At 34.9% G+C, this 17,160-nt stretch overlaps 1 protein-coding gene, 1 long non-coding RNA gene, 2 other non-coding genes and 2 pseudogenes across 4 annotated transcripts; 2 read left to right on the top strand and 4 right to left on the bottom strand.

Annotated features, from left to right (window-relative positions):
- Positions 1-1,575: 1,575 nt before the first annotated feature.
- LOC120163205 lies at positions 1,576-2,701 on the bottom strand (annotated as a pseudogene).
- Positions 2,702-2,724: 23 nt separating this feature from the next.
- LOC120163204 lies at positions 2,725-12,382 on the top strand (annotated as a pseudogene).
- LOC120163211 lies at positions 4,827-4,911 on the bottom strand. The gene has a single exon (XR_005519632.1). It is a non-coding gene; the product is annotated as a small nucleolar RNA R160 (small nucleolar RNA).
- LOC120163213 lies at positions 4,994-5,075 on the bottom strand. Its single transcript, XR_005519633.1, has one exon. It is a non-coding gene; the product is annotated as a small nucleolar RNA R160 (small nucleolar RNA).
- Positions 12,383-12,444: 62 nt separating the features above from the next.
- LOC120163006 lies at positions 12,445-12,921 on the top strand. Its single transcript, XR_005519602.1, has 3 exons — positions 12,445-12,494; positions 12,581-12,782; positions 12,896-12,921. It is a non-coding gene; the product is annotated as an uncharacterized LOC120163006 (long non-coding RNA).
- Positions 12,922-13,916: 995 nt separating this feature from the next.
- On the bottom strand, positions 13,917-15,483 carry LOC120163203. The gene is made up of 3 exons (XM_039173193.1): positions 15,331-15,483; positions 14,650-15,248; positions 13,917-14,556 (listed from the first exon to the last, which is right to left on the bottom strand). The coding sequence occupies exons 1-3, from the start codon at positions 15,481-15,483 to the stop codon at positions 13,917-13,919; spliced, it is 1,392 nt and encodes a 463-aa protein (XP_039029124.1).
- Positions 15,484-17,160: the final 1,677 nt, after the last annotated feature.

Raw genomic sequence — 17,160 nt, 5'->3', positions numbered from 1 at the left:
AATTTCTGGGATTTATCATCTATGCATCGGTGCACAATGAATGTGCATCGATGCACATTGCCCAGAACTGACATTTTAGCACGTAAATCATCAACTCTTCCCTTAATTCTTCTATTTTAAGCCCCTCTTATGACATTAAACTCAACTACTATAACTTGTACCAACTTATATCCTTGTAAATCATCTTTAACCTCAAAATCCTATCTTCCTTATGAGATTCAAGAATCATACCAAATTTTCTATATGATCTAAATCCAATTCTATCACTCCAAATCTCTTAATTTAACCATTGACAAGTCAAATTTAACTTACAATCTAAGAAATGAAATTTATTCCAAGATTTCATTTGTAAACTCTAAATCTTTAATCTCTCCTAACTCCACCATCCTTTGCTTTTAAGATGATTTAAGCTTTCCTTAAGCTTAGTTATCATCTAATAATTAAAACCCAACCTTGAAATCAACAATTCAATTATAAACAAAGAAACTTACCTTTGGCTCTTGGCTTCCACGTGAAGAAGATGAAGAAAGGAGAAGAGAACTCTGGAGAATTCTCTCCCTTTCCACGTGCCTTTATCCTTACCAATCCCATTTTTTATTCATTTCTTGGTCAATTGACCCTTTTGCCCTTTATTTCTTTTACTAATTACTAAATAACCTTCATCATATATATCCAATAATCATTGAACTATTTCATTCTTATACTTTAGTCACCAAATTCTGAAACTTTACAATTTGATCACTAACCCGGTATTGCGGATGTTACAGTTTAAGACTAGCTTTAGACCCCAAATTAATCCCTCTAGGTCTTATGGATGATTCTAGCAAGTTGTAATTAAATCCTGTTAGGTACATGTCAATTGATGTTGCAGTGAATTGGCATGTTATGATTGTTCAACAATATAAAAATTGTATATTACTTGAGGGATGAAAAAGCTATACTTGAAGATATCAAGCTATTTTTTTTGTCCTAACCAACATAAGACAACAAGGCAGATCATCAGCAACCAGAGATGGTAATGGCGGAAATGCAAAATCTTCCATCCACTGAAAGCAGCCTATCAATATCATATCGTCTTGAGGAAGGGTTTTTTTATACTATTTTTTTGTTTAATTATAGCATAATTTGTCCTTGTAGATCTTATCAAAGAAACTTTGCGGCCATAAGCATTGGCTTAAAAACACGTCTTATGTAACATTAAACAGGTTTTAATTATAATGATGTTGACACAAAACTGAAGTTTGCAAACATTTCTGATATTTAATAGCTGATGAGCCGTACGATTTGGAGAAAACGATCATAAAGCTCAATGTTCAAGCCTTGTTGCTTGATTCAACTTGTAGCTATCTTTTTTGCAGCAGAACCGACTATCGAGTGCCATCGGGAGCTTGTAGGCATGCACTTAGATTCTAATAGGCATTGCTTTCTTGGGGCACAAGGGATTTGGGAACCTTAACAAATCGGAAACCGGTTTTAGGTCCTCTGAATCCTAGCAAATTTTATCATTAATTCACTGAAAAATCCTTCTACATAATGAAGGGAAAAATATGTTTAAGAACTGCAAAAAGAATCATGTTATATAGAGTACATGTTGAAATCACTAAGCCCATTTTGCCATCAGAGACATAAATCCAGAACCAAGTAAGACTGCAACATATGACCAAGCCTGGACCTTCATATTTTTTTGAAGCTTAGGGCCTAGAAAATCAGCTGCAAGGAGATCAACCAAAGCCATGTAATTCAACAACCCTGCTGAGCTAGCATTAAGTAGTCCCACCACAATTAGTGCGGTCGGGCTCGTCGCGCTGTAAACCTTTGTCAAACCAATTCCCAGAACGATTCCAAGTGGAGTTGTGACTGAAAAGAAGAACACCATGATTGCTTTCATTTGGAACTCGTATTCAGCCTGTAGTATGCAACCGCCGAGTCCCATTCCCTCGAACATTTGGTGGAAGCAAAGAGCCGCGATGAGTAGTCGAATGGTGCATCGATTGTCAGAGGCACCCATTGCAAGACCAATCACCACTGAGTGAACAACAATTCCCAACTCTAGTACCTGCATTTGTGAAATTTATATAATATCAAACACAAAGATATCAGTTGGACATTAATTATAAAAAATTAACATTTTGAGGATTCAAACATGCATATATACCTGAGCAATAACTCGATGCCGTAACAATTGCGACAATTTATGATTCATCTCAAGTGCAGGGCCATGTCCATGCTCAGAATTCTCTGTTGTTACACTCCTATTTTCTTGTATAGAACCATTGTTAGCATCCACATCCGAAGCTCTACTGCAATGTTTCTTGTATACACTCATGGCAAAGGAATCCACCATAAGGGTCAGCAAAGCCGATATCATCGCGACGAAAGCTGTGAAAGGGAACTTCTTCTATGGATTTATGGGCAAACAGTCGGACATCAGGGCGCTGAAAGAGTTCGGTAACACGTGCATGCACCCTGTCGCTAGAATGACACCGGAAGCGAACGCCTTAACGACGGCGAACATGTCGCTGTCGGGTGCAAGTGATGGCATATAACGAGACAACAATGGTAAACACACACCAATCATGCTGGATACTGAAATTGAGACAAAGGCAATGAGTTTTAGCTTCATGGATTCTCTCTCATCATGGCATCCATTAGCGATGATCTTTTCTTCACACTTAGCCAATGCAAATGGAGAAGAAGATAGAATGATGAAAAGAACAAAAAACGATGGCGTTTGAAAGTGATTTTGGCAATGATTTCATGGTTTCCCAGAATTACAACAACGTTAGATAACGAGACTTGACCGCCTGCTTTAGAGGAAATAAATAAACAAGTAAATATACTTGTTTTGGCAAATATTTCTGGGATCTTTCCTCGTTTGTAAATACGGTGGATGAAATGTCTAAGATGGTGTTACTGGTGTGAGGGATTTGTTGATTTTGTAGGGTAAATTGCAAGAGACTTTGAGGGTATTTGGTAGCTTCAATACGGCGTAGAGAGAACTTGTGCATGGCGTGTGATATGTGTGACCCACCACAGACTTTCCTAACTTTTGACTTTTCTGCTGTCAATAGAGCACACATCAGACGTACGCTTTTATGCTGACGTGGAATTTTGTTTCCATGCAATAATAATATTTTTGAAATTTAAATTTTTATTAGTATGAGATAATAAGTGTGGACAAGCTACCAATAAAACATAAAAGATTTGTTAATAATTTTACATACATTTCATTCATGAGTTATATAATGAGTCCACGTGTGTACCATTTGAACTTGTATGATATAAGATAAAATAATATGTAATTACATTTTAATTTTTCGTCTATTAATTTTATCATTATTTTAAATCAATTGGATATATATCGAGTTTCAAGATACAAGAGAATCTCATTTATTTGTGCTATTTTTTTTTATCTTTACGTTTATAATAAATTATTGTTTTTCTCATTTGTGGATGTAAGTAAAGTCGAACCACGTTAAATCTTATATTTTGTACGTGTCTTATTCTATGTTAATCTCATTTTTTTAACTCTTACAAATATATTATTCACATAAGATATTTGCAATCCCTTTAAATATTATTCGTTTACCTAGTTTGGTCGATTTTTATATCAATGTTCTATTGTAAAACATATGCTTAAAAATGATTATTTCATAAAGTTATAATTAATGATTCATTATTGATGAATGATTCATGATTAAGGTAAATGTCGCTTTAAATATTATAGCCATTGCTTGGGAGTGATACATTATTTATTATTATTATTTGATTAGTATGAGGTGCTTACATGATATTATACATTCAAAATACTCTCAATCATTTGATAATAAACAATTGAACACCACTACAGATATCGTGCTCAAACTCGAGATCTCTAGGGATAACAATCATCTCTTTAACTACTTAAATCGATTAGTTTGTGCAATACAAAATTTATTTTTTGTACTCGCTTATCAAGTGCTAACCGCACCTTATCTTCAGCAATGTAAGGTAACACAATTCTATCTTTTTCATGGTTTTCTCGGGACTAAAAAAGAATGGGTTCCTATAATGCATGCCATCTCTGGATCTCTAAAATGCATTCTAGTTTACCTGTCTGGCATGGGGGTAAGAAAAAGAATTGTGGTGATGACAAAGTTACACTGCAACCAACATTCACAATCGAGAGCCGTAAGCTCTTTTATTTATTTAATTTTCGGTAAATCATTTTAGTTCAATTCTTCTTCATTTTGTTATAGGTCATTATGGTAAGGCTTTGCAAAGTACCCATTACGCTCATTGTGGGAGAGATGAAATTGACCATGATATAAATAATTACAATATAATATATTTATTCAGAATTAATAAAATATACATAGTTACATACTGCAGTTACAAATACACATCTGAATCCTCTAAAAAACCAGTAAAAACTACTCGACGGATTCTACTTAACTCAAATCTCGAAGTGAAGGTTATATATTACTGGAGCTCGTTTTCCCATTTTAAGACAAGCAAGTTGGATTGCCATACAAAGATCGAGTTACTTTTAGATCAGGGATATAAGTTAAGACTCGAGAGGCATGTGTTCTTCCCAGTTCTGCTGCACCAGACATTAGAAATTTGCAAGTCCAGCTAAAAGTGAACATAAAGAAGACACATTTCTATCGCACCATGCTCGTATAGCCTGATATATTGCATACAAAACAGACTATGAATTTTGGTGCCCAAACCTTTGCTCATACATGAAACTGCATTGGACCAAATGCAATAAAAAGGGCGGCAAAAGGATAAAAGAAGCAGCTCTTTAGCTATGAGAATAACACAGTAAAAATCTAAAGTATGAAAGCAATCAGAGAACATTGAAGACCATTAAATGATAAAGGAATTCCACATCAAATTCAGCCATTAAAAAAATCTCCTCATTTTGCCTTTCATACCCCAAAAAACATGGAACAAATACCAACCCACCTTTGTAAACAACAAATTAAACAAAAAATACATAATCTTGCGAAGCAATCAGAGAACTTTGAAGACCCAGATTGGGATTCCCCACACGGGAGATTCAGATTTTAAACTGTTTTCGTCATTTTGCTTTGCAATTATTCAGGCCAGGGAAAAAAACCCATCTCTCTGGCACCAAACATTGTTTTAGTGAGATGAATTACAAACCAAAAACTGGATGTTGGAGCCAAAAAAGCGTCAATTTTGCACCTCTACCTTTTTCTCGTTTTTTCCTTGCAACTGAAAACTCTAAGAAGCAAGGGGCTATTTAGTGCTTAACACTGCTACTAACCTCAAAATCAAATAATCCAAGACGGAAAATTGAAGGATTTAGATTGGAAAAGGGCTTCTTTTGATTTTCTGAATGTAAATGAAAATTTGGGAGAGCTGGGATTAGGGTTTGTTTTAACCTGAAACTGTTGAGACTGTATTTATATAAGTGGTCGTGGAGAAACGACGCCGTAATTGCTTTTTGAGAAGTTGATTTACGGTCTCCTCCGAGCTTTCAATATTTGTGGTTTGGGCCTATGCATGTGGTCCAAATAAATTTCATTGGCAGGGCCTAGCCCTCCAACATTTATAGGAATGGGTTTGTGGGATGAAGTATTAAACTATTGGGTAACCTTTATGTTTAGACCCTTAAATTTGGAAACCCACTCATTCAGGTTTGTCCATGTATAAAGGGGTGGACTGGAGAGGACGATGGGGGCAGTCCCCTCGTATAATTTAAAAATTATCATATATTTTATATTTTTTCTATGTATTTTTTATTTAAAAATATATTTGCGTCTCCCTGGAATTTTATAAATTCATCCCCTTCTAAAATTTAAGAGATTCATCCCCTAACATAAGATTTTGCGTCTGTCCCTACATGTATAACCTTTGTGCCCTAGCGACATTTTTGCTTAAATGAAAAACAAACTTTTCGTTTGGTTCTCTGAAAAATGACAGATAAAGTTGAAAACGGAAATTTTGATAATATCTTTAATCTCTTTCTATGATGACTTTTGGTTAAAAGACCTCGTAGATCCTTCATAATTTTAAATTTGATAATTTATTCTTTATTATAAAATATTTTAAGGATCTCGTTTAAAAAAAAAAAGTAACAAAAGGCCTATCCATCTTTTGAGATGGGTTTAGATTGAAGATTCATGTCTTTTGTACCTAAAATATTATAATACATTTACCTGAACAAACCTTTACAAAGTTAAAATTGTCGATCAATTTAAACTGTATAAATAAATTCTCTTATATTCTTATTCAGGTTCTAATTCTTTTCACAATTCATGTAATTATAAGTAACTTAAAACACAATTATACTAACAAGGATAAAAGGTCTACCATTATCATATTATATTGAATTGAATGAATGATGCTTTGCATGAAATTCACGAAAAGCAAGCGTTATTATTTCATTTAGTTCTCTCAGACTTTGAAACTGACGTATACTTCCATCTAATTTTCTCCACCATTCACGTCTCACAGTCATAGGCTTTAGCTGTTCACCACACTATATACCACATATTAAATACAAAAAAGAAAATAAAAGAAATCAACATGATTTTCTGCTAACACATATGATTTAATATTTCAAGATTTGTACGATAGATATGGGATGCAATGTATACAAGCACAACAAATATATAATAAAATGTTGTATAGAGATGGACATAATGAGACGCTTGAAACGTGCATTGCTTTGCTGGTTTTGCCTTTTGCCCTAATGGACATCCATTACCAACTCTTAGCTGCCTTAAAATATTTCAATATATATATATATATATATATAATGTTAGATTTGTTCTCCCGTGCTGCTTTCTTCTCCAACATACAAAGTAAAACCAACCCAATCACTACAAATCATTAGGTTATGGGCAATGTAATTAATAGAGCATAGGTTTAACCAAAAGATTAGTATTTTACTTATAAAGTAAAAATAAGCGAGAGATTCCATTATTCTAAAGCTTAGGTTTCTGAGAATTGTAAGTCCCAAGGCCAATTAATAGTGACATGAGAGAAAGAGTTGTAAAATTATTTTGATTAAATAGTTATTTTGATTCACTTTTTGTGGACCATTTTGACATCTAATGTTTTATTTTGAGGTAAAAAAATACCTCCAACTAATATACTAAATAATATCATATAAAAATTATTTTCAATATAATATTTATATACATAATGTTAAATTTTACTTTATTTATATAATTTTTTTTATAAACAATTACTTTAATTTCTATTTTTTTAAAATATTTTAATTTTTAATATTTTAATTTCAAACAAGATTTTTTTTATAAAAATCATTAGTTGATGATTAATTGTCAACGTTTAGTATTGTCGTGATATTTATACATATATTTAATTATTAATAAAAATAATGACATAATATATATTACATCATTAAAAGTAATGATATGACACATGTTATATTAATAAAAGTGATTATGTGATATATATCACGCCAAAAATTAAACATATAAAAATATTACATTTTTAACGATAAATTTTCATTCAAAATTGGAATAATGAGGATTAAAGTACTTTAAAAAACGAGTGATTATTTAAACAAACCTTAAATATAAATTCTTACATTATATCATAAGATATTGAAAACTCAAACATATTCGATATTCAATTTTACTATATCATATATAATATAATGCTAAAAATACTAATATACTTAAATATTATTAAAAAATATTTTTTATGAAGGGAAGTGATAAAAATACTACTCCATAGAAAAAAATGTTTAAAATGATTGGGTAAACTCAAATTCGAAACTTAATCAATTATTTATGTGATAATTTTACAACGTGACATTTAATAAATTAATTTTTATATCAATTAAATAAAAAAATTATATTATATGTAAGTTTTGTAAATTTCAATTTACATAAATTTACATATCCTATCATATATGTTTTTTTTAGGAAGAGGTTAATGACTTGATTATTGAGTGAACTTGATTCGCGATAGTAGGATAAAATTATCAATTTGGCAAGCAGGATTCGCCACTCTTACAACTAACACGTCTACTTGCTTAATACCTGAAAACACCATCGCACTTGCCCTATAATCTTATTGTTTCCAATCAGTTACCACAATAGGAAGAACATCCTTGTACTTGGACCCTTGACTTCACTGTCATGTCGATGTCGTCGATGTTAACATTGAGACCACCCTCTCAACGACATTTAACATATGATTTATCAAATTTTATCAACTCAATTACCGAATGATGTAATGCGTTAAACTGGTTTCGATTGAGTATTAATGTAAATGATCAGGTAACTGGGAACATGTCAAAGTATTAAGTTTTTGTCTTCTCCATGAAAAATAGACAAAGGTGGATAATAGTGAAAGATATACCATGGATCTTCTCTACCCCATGTTCATATAAATGAAATTCAATAATTATGTTCATTGCAGACCCCATATGGGTATTTAATCTGTACAAAAGTGTGAAAATGAGATTTCAGACAAAACTCCATTAAAGATCTTGAAGCTCTCCTCCCAAGATATTTTATAATCAAAGCAGTAAGAGAAGAGAAAATACTGACTGTAATGAGAGTTGGCAGTGTCAGTTGCTAGCTCAAATGGGTATAATTATAACTAAAATCTACAATTAAGCATTGATTTTGAAGGGAGCAGTGGCAGTGGCGGTGGTTAATGATCAAAGAGCTCTCTTTTTAATGCGAGCGTGGGATATAAATGCAGGAGCTTTTGTTGCAAATTCAAAGCAACTTTCCGTGGGTTGTTGGCAAAAGAATTCATTCGGTGCAAATTGTCAAAAGTTTCAATTAATTTGTTGAAAAAGAAAATGGTAAAATCTTAAATTTAGCCATTGTACTTTAGGGTATTTATAAGATTAGTCATTAAGCTTCAACTATAAATACCTTAACCCATTTAGCTTCAAAATCATCCCAAAACATTCTAGGTTTCTTCCAATACTAGAGAATTTAGAGAGTTTATTGAGAGTTGTTTTCTCTTTTTTATCAAGAGAGAATTATCATTGTTTTCTCCTTGGTAGATCGAGAGAAGTTGTAATTCATATTTTCTCATAGTGAAATTCTTCTACCGTTGATCGTGGTTTTTACTCTATATTATTTAGGGGTTTTCACGTAAAATTTGTATCTCTTTTATCTTCATTTTTATTTTCTCAAATTATCAGTTGTGATTTTGCTCTATTCGATAGCCGTCTTTCGCAACAATTGGTATCCGAGCCAGATTTGAGTGTGTATTATCTGCTTATTGTCTTTGTGGTTGCCACCAAAAGGTGAATCCTCCAACATAAGAAAGTAAGAAGGTATTACACATTCTTTGAAAGTTCCAGAGAACTATTCACGATAGTGAAATAGTGGAACCTATCCGTAATAGAAGCTATAACAATGAAATTTGATACTGAAAAATTCAATGGGAGAAATTTCTCATTGTGGAAATTGAAGATGAAGGTCATCCTGAGGAAAGACGGTTGTCTAGCAGCTATCAGTGAAAGGCTAGTAGATTTCACAGATGACAACAAATGGTCGAGATGGACGGGAATGCTATGTCAAACTTTCATCTAGCATTAGCAGATGAAGTATTGTCAAGCATCGAGGAGAAGAAGAAAGCTAAGGAGATATGAGATAATATCACCAAACTGTACGAGGCCACATCGCTGCACAAAAAAATTTTCCTTAAGAGAAAATTGTACACTCTTCATATGCCAAAATCTACTTACATGACAGAGCACTTAAATACACTGAACACTTTATTTTCTCAGCTTGCATCCTTAAACTGTAAAATAGGAGAATAAGAACGTGTTGAACTTCTACTTCAATGTCTATCGGATTCGTATGATCAACTCATCATCAACTTGACAAACAGTAATGTCACCAGTCTAGTCTTCGATGACGTTGCAGCTGCTATTCTACAAGAAAAAAATCAGCGTAAGAACAAGGAAGACAGACAAGTAAATCTGCAACAAGCAGAAGCATTGACAACGATGACAACGATGAGAGGGAGATCAACAGAACGTGGCCAAAGCAGCAGTCACAAACATGGTAGATCGAAGTCGAGGAGTAAGAAGAATTTAAAGTGTTACAACTGTGGAAAGAAGGATCACTTGAAGAAGGATTGTTGGAGTCTAAATAAAAACTCCAATCCAGAAGGCAATACCGCAAACACTTCAGATGATGGAGATGCTCTATGTTGTGAAGCGTCAACCACCGTGGAATGTAGAAAGAGATATGCATATATATGGCTCATTGATTCGGGAGCAACATATCATATGACCTCAAGAAGAGAATGGTTCCATCATTATGAATCTGTCTCAGGAGGATCTGTGTATAGTTACAATGATCATGCCTTAGAGATCATTAGCGTGGGAACCATCAAATTGAAGATGTATGATGGAACAATTAAAGTTGTTCGAGATGTGCGACACGTGAAAGGCCTAAAGAAAAATTTATTATCCTACGGATTGTTGGATACTAATGCAAGCAAGATCGAAACACGGAAATGAATCATGGAGGTGTTTCGTAGAGCGCTTGTGGTGCTGAAAGGTGAAAAAATAGCAGTAAACTTGTACATGCTGAAGGGAGAGATTTTGCTAGAAGCAGAAGTCTCTGTTACCTCATGTAGTTCAGATTCTACAATGTTGTGGCATCAGAAATTTGGACACATGTCAGAACAAGGAATAAAAGTCCTTGTGGAGCAAAAGTTATTTCCAGACTTAACAAAGATATCACTTACTTTGTGTGAGCATTGCATAACAATTAAGTAGCACCGGTTGAAATGAGAATAGCATAAACTACCATGCGCCTGTTCTGTCATCGGATTGGTAATGTGGTGGTGCCAATCTCACAAGTGCTGGTATGACTTTAGTTCCTGGTAGTAATCCGTTGGCTATTGGTTCTTCATGTGCTTCGGTGGCAGACTCATTCGGTTCGAACCTTTGGGAGCACCCATCTAATTCACAAGACTTGGGATTTTGTGGCATCAATGTACAAAATGGTGCAAGCTCTTCAAATGCAAAGGGAATTGGGAAAGGTACTCTAACCTCTTTGAGAAGTAGCACTGATAGACCATTTGATATGGGTTGGAATGCTGCAAGTTAAACGTTGAAAGGGGGCTTTTTTGTACCGAATACGAATAGGATTCTACCACAGAGTCTATCACAGTTGCCAGCTGATTCAGCTTTCATTGAGCGTGCTGCCAGGTTCTCGAGCTTTAATAGGGGGAATTTTAGTGATATGGTGAGCCTTTTTGGTATGCCTGAATCTGTGGGTCTTTATACTAGAGGTCTGGGATTGATGCCGGTACATGAACATATGTTCTCAGCCAATGAGATGAAATCAGTATCCGGTGTGGAATCTCTGAATGTCTCTGAAGCTACTAGAGATTCTTGTTTGCAAGTTGAAAGTAGGGCTAAAGAAAGCCCTTTGGGGAATGACAGGAGAAATGGAAGTCTTGTGCCAGCCCACGAAGAAGCAAAACAAGGAACTGGTGGTTCTGGTAATGAGTCCGACGAAGCTGAGTTTAGCAGTCGTGAAGGAGGTCAAGATGAGCCATCTTCATTGGATGGTACAGGTGGTGAACCTTCTGCTAAGGGTCTTAGTTAGAAGAAAAGAGAAAGGAGTTTACAGGTAATATTGTTCACCAATTGTTTCCTCGATCCATTGTACACTTTTGTTTATAGTTGAAGTTTTTATTACTAAGTTTATGGCAGGATACTAAGATTGATCAAGCTAAGGGAGGCCAACCACCAACCGAGGCAGCAAAGGATGGTGCTGAAAATCAACAAAAGGGAGACCAGAAGCAAACTACAAGTGTCAATAAGAATACAGGGAAGCAAGTGTCTCCAGCTTCTCACCCACCAAAAGAAGAATACATCCATGTGAGAGCCCGAAGAGGCCAGGCAACAAACAGCCACGGTCTTGCGGAAAGGGTAAATTTTATATGGAATACTCTTTGAAATAGAAATATTAGCTCATCCATCTTGTTTATATTGGAATTAATTGGTTATCACTTCAGGTAAGAAGAGAAAAGATCAGTGAAAGGATGAAATTTCTTCTGGAAATTGTACCTGGTTGCAGCAAGGTGCGATAATTTGGACCCTATGCTTAGGGAGTACAACCATATCGACTTCTCAGCAGTATTCACAATAGATGTTGTAATTTATTGTGTGGGAATTCATTGGTTCTTTCAGGTTACAGAAAAGACAGTGATGCTAGATGAAATCATCAATTATGTGCAGTCACTTCAGCGGCAGGTTGAGGTATTGGAGCAGAATTTACAACTTCGGTTTTTCAACCTTGTTGTTACCTAGTAATCTAGTGTAATTGGTGATGAATGAATTGTTGATTCTTCAGTTTAATTAATTAGTGAATTTTGTTCTGGATTGATGTAAATATTGTTACAACCTTGTGAATTGGTAGTATAATCACGTTCTTCCCTGTTGCAGTTTCTTTCGATGAAACTTGCTACAAAACCCCAGGCTGGATTTTAATATAGAAGGGCTTCTTACGAAAGATGTAGGTGGTCAAGCATAGCTTTAGCAATTCTTCATGTCTTCGTGTGTCTCATCGAACCCGTCAAAAGCTTTTTCATTGATGTACAGATTATTCAATCACGAGTTGGCCCTTCTTCTACTCTGGGGTTTTCTTCTGATTTTATCTGTTGGTTATCCTTCATTGCACCCGTCTCAACCTGGACTTGTTCAAGCTGCTCTTCCTGTTACAGGGAATAACGCAGATGTTATTCGTAGATCTCTTAGTTCTCAATTAGCATTGATGACCGGAGGATTAAAGGACTCCAATCAGGTTTCTTTTAACATCTTTTTAAAGGGTTACCAATATGAAAAACCTATTTTATATTCTTAACATCATGATTCATGAACACTACAAATTTAACTTTCTACACATTTTGATTCAAGTTCTTGAATCCATGGGAGGACGAGCTTCACAATTTTGTTCAAATGAACTATGGAACCAGTGCTCCTTCTGACATCCTTAATGTATATTACACGCTTTTATTAATGTCCTATCTCATGGGCCAAATGTCCTTTGGTCTGATTAAAATTTATCTAATTCTTTTGCAGGGCCATAACCATCCGGTAATACAGAAGTAGAACTTTGATCCTTCTCCTAAGGATCATTGGCTCCATGCGAGGCAATTCATTATAACCCCATTTGCTTGCCAGACGTATGCCAGCATTCTTGAAGGTAACCAAAGGAATGTGAACCACTCTTTCGAAGGTTAAAGTATAAACATATGCCATCACCATTTACCTACCGTGCTCAAGCTTTCTTAACTGCATGGTCTCTCAAAGGTTATAAAACATATGTTTTCACTATATTCTCATCGTGCTCGAGGTTTCCTTAACTGTATGGTATGATGAATTACATTTTCATACTTTTTGAGCATTATATATATGGATGTCGAGCACCTTAATTGTATGATGAGATGAATTTCATTTTCATGCTTTTTGAGCATTAGATATATGGAGGGATATGGAACTCCTTTGATCATGGGAATGTATCGGTGTCCTAGTCCGAAGTAAGATGGATTAAAATGTATAGATTAAATATGGGAAGTTTCTGTGATATAGGAGTTATATGCTTTTATCTAGTAGTATATTAAATGAATCTCTTCTGTGATTTAAGATGGAAACAAAGTATGGAAACTGATGTTCCTCAACATGACATTATTGCATATATGACCAAATTGAAACACTCGAATTTATCAGAAGATTGATTCCTTTAATAAGTAGTCCCCCCCCCCCATAGATATCTGTAGCATTGCAGGGGACAAGAAATCATGGAAAGATGTCCGAATAAACAATTGGAGTGTCTTATCCTTTACCTGTCTTGTCCTCATTTAAATTTAACATTGAATTTGGCATACAAGTCTCTGATACTCCCGAAGATATGAGATGTAAATCTATTTTGTGACGATCATTCTTCTGGTGATTTGCTAGAATCTCCTTGATCATGCTGTTGATTCTGCAACGTGTTGAAGAAAAGGTTGGTTTGCAATAATTGGATGATAATAATCAATTTGGAATTACAGAGATAAAAAAACATTACCTGTAACCTAGCACATATCTCTACAACTTCAACTACAGGAGCCCAATCACCAAAATTCCTCTCTATAAACTGGTAAGCTATTCCAGTTCCTCCTTGACCAACTATAAAAAGGCCACCCTTGATTTCACCTTCTCCTTTAAGATTCTGGTCTATTCCCATAGCTTTTGCACGTTTATAGTTTGCGATAGCCCGTGGATTGAATAAAAATCCTGATAGAAACTTGTCTTTAAGTAATTTCCCACCTCCAAGAGCTTTGAAGAATCCCATTGTACGATCCAAGATCACAACTCCACCCCAATAGCGTGGCCAGAAGTCTTTTACCTGCTTCAAAACTTGATATATCTGAGGAAAAAGGAAGTTTATTGGAGAAATATTTTGAAAAAAGAGTATACAACTCACTTCTGATTCTATATGTTCATGAAGAACTGCAAGCATTTGGATTCCCAATGCATCAAATATTGGCTTTTTGGCATAGAGCTGGTGAGCTTCAGCTCTGCACATGATGCACCTGTTATCATACAAATGTAGACAGAAAAGCCAATCAATTTCATACTTCAGATGATAAAACATGGTTTCTATGTTGTTAGTTTTGATACTTTACCCTGGCCGTCGAATGCATAGGAGAACAGTCGGCTTATACCGCCACAGTTCCGAAGCTTTCATAGGTGGAGTCTTGGATTTCACCAAGGGCTCCATCCCAATCTTATACACAGGAGTTAATCTCTGAACCGATATGTTTTCAATAGTAGCATAAGGCGCCACGCTGTCAACCACCGGAGGAGGTTGTACGCAACCACAGGCTCGAGCCTCGGCCGGTCTGGCAGCAACAATCCCTTTAAAGATGTATCCATCTTTAATCTTGAAGTCGGCCAGTGATTCTTCCAGCGACCTGTTATTGTATGTGCTACTCCTGCTAAAGGACTTTGCTATGGATTGAATCTTAAGAATGGTGTTATTTCTAGACGGTATAGCCGTGTTCTGCCTCGCGGCGAGGCCGTAAGATTTCGGTAGAGGATCCGTGCATGCGTTGCCTCTATCTGTGAAACGTGCAATATGTCCCCTTTTCATGTTGAATCGAGAAGATAGCTCCTCTGTGCGCAAGTTAAGGAGCTCGGGTAGGCATTTCTTAGAAGCCTCTAGCTTATCTCCATACTGCATCAAAGCACGATCATGAAGGTAGGTTCTGATTTCCAGAGCATCCTGAACTACAGTAGGAACAAACCATCTGATTTCCAGGTGATGAACATATGAAATACCAGGTGACAAATTTATATTTATTTACCTTTTGATTCTGTGTCATGTTGATCGCATCCATGTCATCTGAATTCATGATCTTTAAAGTTGGGACGTCATCCCAACCTTCTTCCAAAAGCTTTGGAAGCAATTCCTTGAGAACCCCATCACCAACAAAATCTTTTATCGAGAAAGAAGCCATTGTCTGTTGAAACAGGGAATGATTCGTCCGTATAATGCTATGGCCTGTTTCAATAAAGCATATTTAAAGATGCTTCAAGAAAATACTACTATAACGATGACTTGTGAATTGAAACTAAACTTTCAGAAAAGAAATTCAATTCGATTTGGCAGTTTCGGTTGTCAATTATGAACTGAAAGCATAGAATAATATGCCGAAGCGTTAAGCTTTTGACAAAATTCAATGGCTTTAATAGATTCATTGTTTTGCAGGCGTAAATGGGAACTAGCAGACAATGGCTACAGGTTATCTGTTGAAAAGAACGTTTACAATGTCAACAACTGCATTTTAACAGGCTGCCGGCTGTGTCCTGCCCTCTAAAAAGACATAAATGTCGTTCATAGAGTAAGCCATAATTGTCTTATGTGTTTAATTTCGTCCCACCCTAAATGTGTTCTTTATTTGAATTTTCCTTCAATCAATCAATAAATAAATTCGAGTATTCCCTGGCTAATTTGGCTAATTTCATTCGCAGTATAGACATCCTACACTGCTGTTCTAAGTCGAGATCTATTAAGAAGGAAAACATTATCTTTTTAGCACCAAACCCACTCATTCTGATCATTAAATTAAAAACATTGTCATTTTATTTTTAAACAAAATGTAAGTGATTAAAAGAAAAACGAATAGCTATTAAACTAATGATAGGGAAGCGGTGACGGGTTAATGAACGTTGCTCTTGTTGAAGAACAATAAAGAATAAATAGGGAAGGTGGCGGCAATAGCTAGGGTTTTTTAGGGTTTCGTTTAGGTGCTGGAAACAAGATTAGAAACAAGATAAATAAAATATAAAGGAATTGAAAATAAAGAAAATAACCAAGAAATCAAAAGATCTCCCTTATGAAAGTGAACGGTAAAGATGATTGATGGCGTGGATGGATATGTGGAAAATCGATAGATAATGTCCTATCAAGCCCTCCTAGTCGCAATGAAAATGCAAACACGATAATATGGCTCTAACAACCCTCCTAGTCACAATAAAAAGGCAAATTGGAGTGTGAAGATTAATCTCCCTCACAAGAACTTGAAAGAACTCCAGGAGAAGAAGCTTCGAAGGCACAAGGCAATCAACACTTGCAAAAACGAACTCTCGTTGTATTATTAATCAAAGAAATATTGATTTACAAAGTTTAATGAAGCCTCCTTTATATATGGGCTGAGTTCTAAAGGTCCTAAATAACTAATGAATAAAATAATAATAAACCAAACATATTTTAACTCTAATTCCTAATAAAATAATAATAACTAAAGATAATATTTTTAAACCAACCTTAATTCCTAATAAAATAATAAATTTAATCCTAAAAGATAATGCATCATCCTATATTAAGTTATATTACAAATAATCAATAAAAATATTGAAAATTCGTAATATTTACAAAATCCCATATAAGATTTTCTGCATGCACCGTCTTCAGTAAAATAGCCATATCTTGAGTTTCCGATATCGGATTGATGCGATTCAAGAACCATTGGAAAGATAAGAGACAGACGGTCGTATCTCAAGAAGACATCTTGGCTAAATAAGATCAGGATCCCATTAAAAAGTCGTCGTAAGTCTGCTTCTGTTCTGATCTTCTTTTCCAATGCTTGGACGAGTGGATCATTTGGAAGAGTTATTACTTCTTCTTTTGATAT

Source organism: Hibiscus syriacus, unplaced genomic scaffold, assembly GCF_006381635.1.
Source record: "Hibiscus syriacus cultivar Baekdansim isolate YM2019G1 unplaced genomic scaffold, ASM638163v2 tig00111427_pilon, whole genome shotgun sequence".
Taxonomy (NCBI): Eukaryota; Viridiplantae; Streptophyta; class Magnoliopsida; order Malvales; family Malvaceae; genus Hibiscus; species Hibiscus syriacus.
This window is presented reverse-complemented; position numbering and strand designations above follow the sequence as displayed.

Coding starts and splice junctions, on each gene's coding strand:
- LOC120163203 (XM_039173193.1), bottom strand. CDS start 15,483: ATGGCTTCTTTCTCGATAAAAGATTTTGTTGGTGATGGGGTTCTCAAG. Junction 15,249..15,330: donor ACATGACACAGAATCAAAAG/GTAAATAAATAT, acceptor ACTGTAGTTCAG/GATGCTCTGGAAATCAGAAC. Junction 14,557..14,649: donor CTATGCATTCGACGGCCAGG/GTAAAGTATCAA, acceptor GTATGATAACAG/GTGCATCATGTGCAGAGCTG.